This window comes from Bos indicus x Bos taurus, chromosome 28, assembly GCF_003369695.1.
Source record: "Bos indicus x Bos taurus breed Angus x Brahman F1 hybrid chromosome 28, Bos_hybrid_MaternalHap_v2.0, whole genome shotgun sequence".
NCBI lineage: Eukaryota > Metazoa > Chordata > Mammalia > Artiodactyla > Bovidae > Bos > Bos indicus x Bos taurus.
In genome coordinates this window covers 24,525,215-24,535,793 of record NC_040103.1, presented here as the reverse complement: position 1 = coordinate 24,535,793, position 10,579 = coordinate 24,525,215, and the positions used below count along the sequence as shown (strand labels likewise).

The window sequence follows — 10,579 nt, the reverse complement described above, 5'->3', positions numbered from 1 at the left end:
ACCTCTAGAAGCCAAAAAATGCCAAGAACTGTCAGCAACCATCACAATCTAGGAGATAAGTATGGAGAAAATTCTCTGAGGTCCCAGGAGACAGCCAGCCCTGCTGCCACTTTGATTTCAGACTTCTGGCTTCCACAACTGTGAGACAATACATTTGTTGTTTTAAGCAAGCAGAAATCCAGTTTGCGGTATTGTGTTATGGCAGCCCTAAGGAATTAATAATACACATGCTATGCTAAGTCGTTTCAGTCATGTCTGACTCTGTGCGACCCCATAGACGGCAGCCCACCAGGCTCCCCTGTCCCTGGGATTCTCCAGGCAAGAACACTGGAGTGGGCTGCCATTTCCTTCTCCAATGCATGAAAGTGAAAAGTGAAAGTTAAGTCGCTCTGTCGTGCCCGACTCTTAGGGACCCCATGAACTGCAGCCTACCAGACAGGCTCCTCCGTCCATGGGACCCTTCAGGCAAGAGCACTGGAGAGGGGTGCCATTGCCTTTTCCATACACATACTAATAACACACATACACAGATACTGTCCAATCTGTGATATATTTTTCAATACGATAAAGAAATAATGGCTTACTGTGGAATTTTTTCTAGGTTCTCAACATTCTTAAGTCAAGGTACTAGAAAAGTGTGACATAAAGTTTCAAGAGTGCCTTGTTTTAAGTTTCCCCCCTTGACTGGTCTAGGAAATGCAGTTTGTTTTATGTGAAGCTGGAACTCCAGCCACACACATTGCTTAATTTTCTCTGAATGAAAGAGGCCCTACATAATGTTTATCTTCAAGAAGGAGTGCAGAAAGTGATGGCAGCCAACATTTTATCAGGAGCATGAACGTGTGTTGATATTTAATGCCAACAGGCTCCATCATTGCTGTGAATACATCTGGTATGCTCAGATTAGCTCCATGTGAGGCTAAGGGATAAAATAAAAGACTTCACCAGCCTTTATTTACATGTTTGCGATGTTTTTTCTGCGACTTCAAATTCTCCTTGGATAAAGGTGGAATAAAATAATAGACTGGAAGCAATAGGGAAAAAGACAAGCTAGCCAAAAAACGAAGAAATTTCTTCACTAAAAGGTCCTTGTGCACGCTGAAACGCTGTTACAAGACACATCAAACGCCTCCGCTCGTCTTGCAAACCCCAACTTGTGCATTTGGCATTTTCCTCTAAAGGAAACGCAAAACAGCACACTACGCAGGCGCCCGGGTCGGTGTGCCCTGGGAGGATTCCGGCGCAGGCGCGCGGGCCGGGAAGTGGGCGGGCTCGCGCGCGTGCTCTGCGATTCACTTCCGGCCAGCCCCTCCCCCTCCCCCGCGTTACCACCTCCCCCTCTCCCTTCTCCTCCCCAGTCTCTCCCCCTGTTCTCCCCACCCCTAGTTCTCTCCGCTTCTCTCTCCTCCCGTCCTTCCCCTCCCGCTCCATCCGGGTAGCTGACGGCTGGCTCTGGACTGGACAGCAGTGGCGGCTGCTTTTCTCTGAGGAGCCTGGTAAAGTTTCACAGGAGCCGAAGAGAGGAGCAGAGGAGCACCTTCACCGACGTCGGAGGAGCGCTGGTGTTCGCCGCCACTGGCTGAAGGAGGAGGGTCCAGGAGCCGGAGACCAGCCTCAGCTGCCGCGCTGCCTCGCTCTCGGGGGAGGCGCCGCCCCCAGCCGCCCTGGGCTTCCCCTGCCTTGAGGGGTCCGGTGAGTCGTTGCCCGGGCGGGTTCGGGGGCGTGTGACGGCGTTAGGGAGGGGGCAGGCCGGGCTGGGCGGATACAGGCCAGCCTGGCGCTGGGTGCTTTCTCAGCGTTTCATCGGGGTGGGGGGGTGGGGGACGCGGGCAGTGCCGGGCCCCTTGGCCCGGGGGCTGGAATGTCGCACCTCCCTGGGGAAGGGCTTCCTTGGGGCTAGGGCCGCCGAGGTGCGGAACCTCGTCCGCTGGCCTCTGCGGCTGCTGCGAGCGGGCGGCTGCCGTAGTTGACTGGTCTGCCCGTGAGGTTGGGTGTGTGCAGATGATTTCTCTCCCGCGGTTCCCCTGAGCTGTTCTGAGTGCATGTTCAGGGAATGATGGGAATAAAGTGCTTCTCTTTCCCCTACCTGTTGCTGGCGAGAGGACGTCTTTCTCATAACCCCTCTGACTTTTTAAAGAAAAGGATGGATAAACCTCGTGCATTGAAATTAAGGGTGTTTTCCTGTCCTCGAAAAAACAGAGCAAAAGCCGATCAGACAGTGCATAACTCACGGGAACTATCGGGTTCAGATGCCCCAAAAGAATGAAATGAAACTTTTCCTAATGGGTGGGTCATGGATGGAATGAGACAGCTTCAGCACTAGTGCTAGCCTGAACGTAGGAAAGTTGGGTTTGGAAACTTCTTAGGTTCTGTATAAGGAATGTGGGTGACTACAACGGGAATAAGACGGGCTTCCTGTAATTGTGTTATTTAGTACGCGATGTGTCTAAAAATCTGTGTAGGTTTAGATGAAGTGAGCTCTTTGTTACCGTGTCTATGTAAGCGAAGAAATATTCAGTGTACTGGAAAGTTCTACAGATTTCGCCATCAGACTATCAGTGTCCCAATCCCCATTTCTGTTCTTGAAAAATCGACAGTGCCAATGTTATTTGCAGTTCTCCCCCCTCCATCTTCAAATAATTGTCTCCGGGGTATAGATAGACATAGATTGCCTTGGGGAAGTATTTTTCAGTCATGGTTACCACTCGTAATAGAAAATGTTGAATTTTGGGGGAGAGTCTTGATCTTTAAACTGCATACTTTTGTATTATAATTAGGTACACTGGTTTAGTTTTTAAATTTAATTGTGAGGTCAGAGTGTTAATATTTTGATTTGTAAGGTATGATCTTTGGAGGCGGTTTTCTTAAGATCAGAGTTTAACTAGAGAACTATAATTTTCCCTGGGACCTCTTACTATGAATAGTTGGAAGAGTCTTTAAATTGTGGGAAACTCAAAGTTTCCATTATTTTTTTTTTTTTTCCTAGTACAGATAAGAACTTTAGTTTTCTGTTAATGTGGAGGTAGGTATTATTAGAAGGTCTAATTATTCACGTATTCTGTGACTTGAGGGAGATTGCAAGCGTTTATGTTTCTGTAGTCTTAGACGTTTTTCACTGAATATATATCTGATTTTGGGGGGCAGTGGACAGATGTCTTATATCTTACTCCCACTGAAATTATCCAAAGCAAAAAAAGATTAACTTCGTCAAGATACTTAATATTTCAGTTAGTCTGTCAGAAGATAACAAGTCAAAGCTTTTTGTAGTTATGGGAAGTGATGTATTTTTCCTGAACGTTTCTATGTAATAATTTTAAGAATATACCACTGATTGGTTTTGGAAACTGAATGATACTTATGTAGCATATTACAGCTTTCATGTTTAATACAAATTGATTATTGTAGCCTAGCGCTTGAAAGAACAATTATACATTGTTTTCTTTGAAGTCATACTAACTCTTTTCTGTCTTCTCAGACATAGGGATACCTCCAACTTGCCAGTGTTTCAGAAGGGAGTTTTTTATTGAAGCTGGAAGACCAGAAGAATCACGAACATGTTGTGCTGGGGAAATGCTTCTTTTGGACAGCTAGGTTTGGGTGGAATTGATGAAGAAATTGTACTAGAGCCCAGAAAAAGTGACTTTTTTATAAATAAAAAGGTTCGAGATGTAGGATGTGGACTCAGACATACTGTATTTGTTTTGGATGATGGAACAGTGTACACGTGTGGATGTAATGATCTAGGGCAGCTAGGTCATGAAAAATCCAGAAAGAAACCAGGTAAGTTGAAAAATTTTTTGTTTGCTCTTCTAATAGTTATATTGTTTGAAATGTCAAACAATTTTGCTAAACTCATATGTTTTTTAAGCTTTAAAAGCAAACTAGGCCTTAAATATATCCTTTACAGTTTGCATGCTTCTAAGAACTTATTTTGTTTTTTTTTTTTAACTGCTGCTCTTATAATGTATGAGGCTGTGGTTTCAGAAATTAATTTTGGTGATGTAAAACAATAGAGAAAACTACCTTGCAGTATATAGATCTTCTTTGATACTGAGTATATTGATAAAGTATATACAGTATATAGGTCCTTTTTTATAAGTACTGTTCAGCCACACTGAGCAGATTTTAAATGTATATTTTACTGTGTGCTTTCCGTATATCAGAAAGGGGGGAAATTTAAGATGAAACCTTTTTACTTGACTAAAACATAATCCTAATTATTCTGTTGTTCTCTCTGTTGTATTTTAAATATACGATTTTATTTAGTTTGACATGTTTTTTATTTCCCTAGTTTCCTACTTTCAAGTAGTAACACTAGCTACTGAAAGTTTTGTGTCTATGAGATGTCCTGATAATGTAGTAGCCATACAAACCAAATTTAAAATAATTTGTAGGATACTGAGAATTTTGAGGAATTTGGTCACATTTCATGTTCTGTTTTCCTTGTTATACGTATTTTAAAGTAAAATATTACCACACTTAGAAATATGTGAATTTTTTTTTCAATTGTGTTAACTAAAAGTTAATTCTTACGATGGTAAATTCAGATAAGATTACAGCTGTACTGATTCACAATTTATTTTAACTTTAACAATAATGGCATCTAAGTGTTTTCTATGGCAGTTATTTTTCTTTACCACATCAATATTTAAGTGGTTTTTTTCTTGTTAGTCTTTTAAGAGGTTAATGAAGGTATAAGATATTAAAGGTGTTAAAGCATGTTACTCATTTTTCATAATCATTTCACCACCATGCCCAACCTCATTCTTCTAACTTGTAAATTACTGTGTAGTTTTCATCTTTTTTTGGTTGATAGTTTTAATCTCTTTTCTTCTGCTTTAATTTGTAATTTAATTTTTTTTTGTGGATGAATGGTAGTGATGCTTAATACAAGAGGTTTAATTATTGCAAAACAAGGTAAATGGTAGTTTTCTCCTACTCTGCCTCATGAAGAATATTCTATGGAATCATCAGATTTTCATAATCTTAGACATTGAGATTGTCATGTTGTTAAACATGAGTGGTAATTTGTTGATACCTATTTGTAATCACTGCTTCAGAGGCAGATGGGTCCTTTACCTTTTTTACTTAGCTTGGAATACTGTCTCAGGTTGAGATTTTCATGGTAATGGGGCTGTTACTATTCTTATACTTAACATGCCCCACAAATGTAACTGAACATATCTCTGTTTTGCTTTAGTAATTCCTGAGAGGCTACAGGGCAAGTAGAAAGTACAAAGCTAGCACATAGAAATTGCCAATATGGTTACTAAAATTTACTAAGATTTAAATTCTTTAAATGTTATTGAACATCTATTCTATGTCCAAGACAAGGGTGGTAGACACCGTGTGCTAATAGTATAATGACTTAGTACCTGGAACAGCTTTTAACCCTATAGGTGAGGTTCGCCAGAAGAGGCTTCTTTGTGGCCATGTTGACATTGTGATGATTGCATTGTGACCTTTATATCACTGTTGCTTCATCCTGGAGCCATTATTTGGGAATATAAAGTTGGGAGGGTGGGTTTACCTGTTTTGATACCTCTTTAGGATTGCCTTATTGTTCAGAGTACGTCACAGTCTATGGGATAGAAAAATGAAAGGCATACATAAACTTTATCTTTGAAAAATTTAGAGCCTTGGTTGGGCATTAAGGCATACGTAAATGAAATAACTAGAGAGAATTGAAATTCTTCATGATGTGGCATGTATTTTGAGACTAGGAAGTTTAAATGATGAGAAATGTCATTGGATGGAATTGAAGATTTCTGGGAAAAATGAAGTCTTAAGTTTAATTTGATGATTGATCACATAAATTGCCAGAAAGTAAATCTGGAGCTGAAATAGCTAGCTTTATAGGAGAGAGTCTTTATCCTGAGAAAAACTTTTATTACTAGAAGGTCAAATTAAATGATGTATTGAAGTGTACTGAGTTACATAGGTAGGAAAAGTAAAATGTCAAATGGAGGTAGTTGCTCCAATAGGGACTTAATCTTAAATCAGTTTTGATTTAAGGGGATTGGGTAGAAAATGTAATAATGCTTTTAACTAAAATTATTTCCCGTTGGAATAATTCCTTAATGATTTAAATGTGCTTCTTCCCTAACCATTTTTAAAACATTTGTGAGTTTGAGAAATGAATTAGAAGATTTGGAGGTTTTCTTATTTAATTTGTTTTAAAGTCTCCTGGGAAGAGAATGAGTCTGGTTGAATTTTAGGACCATATAATAAACATCATTCACTTCATCAGAGCCTTAAACTTGAGTCATGAAGAAAGCAAACAGAGCTAAGAATTGTTTTCTTACAGAAATTCACTTTATAAACATACTAAATATTAAGGAGTAAAAGTGGAAGAGGTGGCCTTATTCATAGATAAGCTATTCTTGAGAGGCATGATAACCTCCTGGAGGACTCTATACCCTTATAGTGTAGTAAATAGATTTGTCCTATGGCCTGTTGGGAGAAGTTTCCATTCTGGACATTCTAGTAACCACTTGGGGAGAGTTCACTGATTTCCTTTATTATACTAAGAATGCAGATTAAGTACATGTTCATCTTCGTTCTCTTGTATATGCATATTCCTTGCTATCACTACTACTACTTTCTGAACTATTTGCAGAGAAGTGTGTATCTATTTCACTTTCTTGTATATATTTTTCCCTAATAGGAATTTTTTTAAACCTTCTAAAATTTAGAACCTCTCAATTTCCTCCTTTATTCATAGCTAACAGGTAGATAGTATAGTTAATCTTCAAAGTGATAGGTCAGTCCACCTAAGTAAAATTGTTTTATTTTTGTACTTCTAAATTTGCTTCTGAAATTTTAAGATAACATTTAGAAGGTGTACTTTTCTTATTAAGATTATTTACTCACTATCTAGCCATAGATAAGATTTCGTGTTCATGGTCCTAAATAAATGTTTTACACATCTATTTTTGTTTTCTGTTAGACATAGTGCTAAACTTTTATATCCATAATTTGCAAATAATGTGATCAGATCAGATCACTCAGTCGTGTCCGACTCTTTGCGACCCCATGAATCGCAGCACGCCAGGCCTCCCTGTCCATCACCAACTCCTGGAGTTCACCCAGACTCATGTCCATCGAGTCAGTGATGCCATCCAGCCATCTCATCCTCTGGCGTCCCCTTCTCCTCCTGCCCCCAGTATCCCTCCCAGCATCAGAGTCTTTTCCAGTGAGTCAACTCTTCGCATGAGGTGGCCAAAGTACTGGAGTTTCAGCTTCAGCATCATTCCTTCCAAAGAAATCCCAGGGCTGATCTCCTTCAGAATGGACTGGTTGGATCTCCTTGCAGTCCAAGGGACTCTCAAGAGTCTTTTCCAACACCACAGTTCAAAAGCATCAATTCTTCGGTGCTCAGCCTTCTTCACAGTCCAACTCTCACATCCATACATGACCACAGGAAAAACCATGTTAAAATGACTGTTCTAATAACTTTTTATGGTGTACAAAGTTCTTTCAAATGGATTATGTATCTCTTTTAACCCTCACAGCAGTCTTGCATATCAGCTGACAGGTGTTATGGTCCTCCTTTTTCAGATGAGGAAACTGAAGTTAAGAGTTTAATCACTAGCAAATATTAGACCACTCTAAATTCTGTAGTTTTTATCTTTATCCCACAAAGTTTTGCCCCTGCCATGTTAGAATGTAGAGAAATATTTATTCATCTAGGAGGAAGCTAGTTTCCATCATTATTTAAATGTAATTCAGAGGGCTTTAAAAAAATCTCTCAAAAGTTACTATTTTATAACTAAAGGTTATACAGTGAAGACATCATGTTTTATTATCCCTCACTGGTCCCTTCCCTGTGCATAAATTCCAAGTGAAGTCATTTTAGGAACCCTGTAAGAAGGGTGAGAATTCTGTTTCAGATATAATACTCCTATCAACACAAACTAAAAATTCAAATATGTATATTTTATTCTTGAACCAAAGACTGACTTCATTGCAAAGCCAGCAGTAGATAAAATTTTGAACAGTATGAGAAAATTTATTATAGCTTGTGCTCAACTCTTCTACAGAAGATAAAAAGATTATGAGCATTGATTCTGTTTTTTTGTGTCCCTAAATGGTAATGTCTGTTGATCATTGCAATGAAAACACTTTGGTCATATAGCAGTAATTTGCTTGCCTCTCTTGCTTCTTCATTTCCTGACTTGTTTTCTCTGTTCGTAAAACATAAATTTATAAATGACTTCCTTAAAAATAGTTGAAATTTGAAAAACAATATAGGAAAATAAATGTATAAATATGGGAAATACAATTATTCACATTAGAGTAGATTAAAAATTGCAAATTATCCCATATATTGCTTAATGAATCAAAGCATATAATACCAAAGAAGCTGTTTTATAACTCCCAATTTTCACAGTACCTTCTAAGGAAGAGAAAGATGTGGATGATATGAAGACTTGAAAAAATGATTATTTGGGTCAGGAATGGAGGCTTGCTTTGGACACTTTACTATGAGAAAGGTTAGTGTCCAAGAGTCACAGTGTCGAGGGTAGGGAAAAAAATCATAATGCAAACAGTTGACTACTGTTAGAGAGATGTATAATAATACTTTACTTTGTGTAGGACCCTACATCTGAGGAATTTCAAGAGCATTACACAATAACTCATGGTTCCTTTCAAAATGCTTGTGACACAGTTTGCAAGAATTATCCTCATCTTAGGGGATAAATTTACGGAGAAATGGCAGCACAAGTTGGTAAGTAACTTGTCAAAACAGCAGGTGACTGGTGAAAAGCTATAAATTGAATCTGAAAATTTAAGTCTCCCAGTCTCCTACCTTATTCACTTAATTGTGCTTATGTTTAAAATTATTTACAATAGTATATTCTATTTGAGGAAGATCAAATTCTAATGCACAGATTTTTTTTTTCTGCCATTCTGCTGATGGCTTATTGAAATGAATCATTATTTTACCGAGATGCTTGCCTTGTGATACCACTTTGGTACTTCATTATAACCGTGTGTGTTATGAAGAATATTTAAACCAAGGAACAAAAACTTAACTATGGTGACACCCAGTTCTTTCTCTTCGTTCTGTTATATATCATATTCTGTATCCCTTTGTGCTAATGCTATGCTGTGCTACTATCCAAGGTCCATAGTAACTGCCTGGCACAACATATTTGGTGGTTAACATTGGAACTTTGGGTTAATTATATTGTATCAAGTCTGCCATGGTATCTCTCTGTAGGATGCATTGGTTTGGAGAATGCTTTATAAACCCATTAACCAGTAGAAAAGCAATAATAGTAGTAGATGCCTAATCTGAGCAGTCTAACAAATAGAAGCTTTTTAAAATGATTTGGAACCAATGATTTTGTCTTTGTGTTTGATATGTTAGTGTTTTTATCTGATTGGAAATGGAGCCACATATTTTCCTTGAAAGAACAGGAGGATGGAATATTTCAGTTACACAGTTTGAGCAGTTACTAAGGATTCTTGTTACAGATGGCAGCCTAGGTGGTCTAGTTTCCATTGTCTTTGAATAAGTACAGTCTGTGTCTCAGTATCCATGGAGGATTGGTTCCAGCACCCTCGCTGATACCAAAATCCATGGATGCTCAAGTCCCTTATATAAAATGGCATAGTGTTTGCATATAACCTTTGCATGTATTTAAAATTATTTCTGGTTTATAGTACCTAGTACAATGTAAATAGTTACAAATACAATGTAAATGATACATAAATAACTTTTGGCATGGCAAATTCAAGTTTTGCTTTTTGGAAATTTCTGGGATTTTTTCCCCCTTAAATGTAGTTGACCCTTGAACAACATGAGTGTTAGGTGTACTGATCTTCCATGCAGTTGAAAAGCCTCATACTGTTATCTCTACCTTAAAAACAGAAATTGAAGAGACTCACTCAAGGGCAAGAAGCAGAAACAATTTGGATAGAATCAGAACTCAAACCCTAGTTTTATGATTCCACATATTGTGATCTCTAATTGAACATAAACTTTTCCCTACACTTAAAGATCTGTAAAATGAAAATACAAGTATTTATTGAAGTAAACTCATGTATAAGTAAGTGGATCTGTGCAGTTCAAACACATGTTGTTTAAGGGTTAGCTGTGTTTTCCATCCACATTTTGGTTGAATGCTGAGATAAGGAACTCATGGAAAAGGAGGGCCGACTGTGTTCTTTGGGTTCTGTGTCCCCAATATGTCATATGAGTGTAGCACTGTTGTAAAAGGTCATTTTTCACAAATCTCATGTATTTTTTTTTCATGTATTTTTAAAATTGTTTTGAAGAAATAAAGTCTCACTTCAAAGATATTAAATTTTCCTAGGCAAAAGGTGTATCAGATATGTGAGATACATGTTAAAACAATGGAGGAAATGTATTCAGCCATTGTTATAGGGTTTCTTTGAACTAGGATTATGTTAGTAAGTAGAAAAGTGGAAATCATTAATAAATAAACCATATTAAAGAGCCCATGGTTTTCTCCTTTCAGTTTCTATGGGTGTTTTTTCCAGGCTGATGGAATTTAAAAGGCAGTAATTATTTTTATATCTTGATGAATCGTTATGGTTACTTTACATG

General features: G+C 38.1%; 1 protein-coding gene across 7 annotated transcripts in view; it reads left to right on the top strand.

Annotated features, from left to right (window-relative positions):
- Window positions 1-1,312: 1,312 nt before the first annotated feature.
- Window positions 1,313-10,579, top strand: part of HERC4 (HECT and RLD domain containing E3 ubiquitin protein ligase 4) — a 127,608-nt gene continuing 118,341 nt past the window's right edge. For 2 of the 7 annotated variants that reach the window (XM_027530877.1, XM_027530878.1), the window contains exons 1-2: window positions 1,345-1,692; window positions 3,476-3,780. In XM_027530877.1, the coding sequence (XP_027386678.1) occupies window positions 3,555-3,780 (226 nt within the window). In that variant the 5' untranslated portion in view covers window positions 1,345-1,692; window positions 3,476-3,554. Of the gene's footprint in view, window positions 1,693-3,475; window positions 3,781-8,598; window positions 8,732-10,579 lie in introns of those variants that run through there. The other 5 variants (XM_027530875.1, XM_027530876.1, XM_027530872.1 and 2 more) reach the window with 4 other exon arrangements.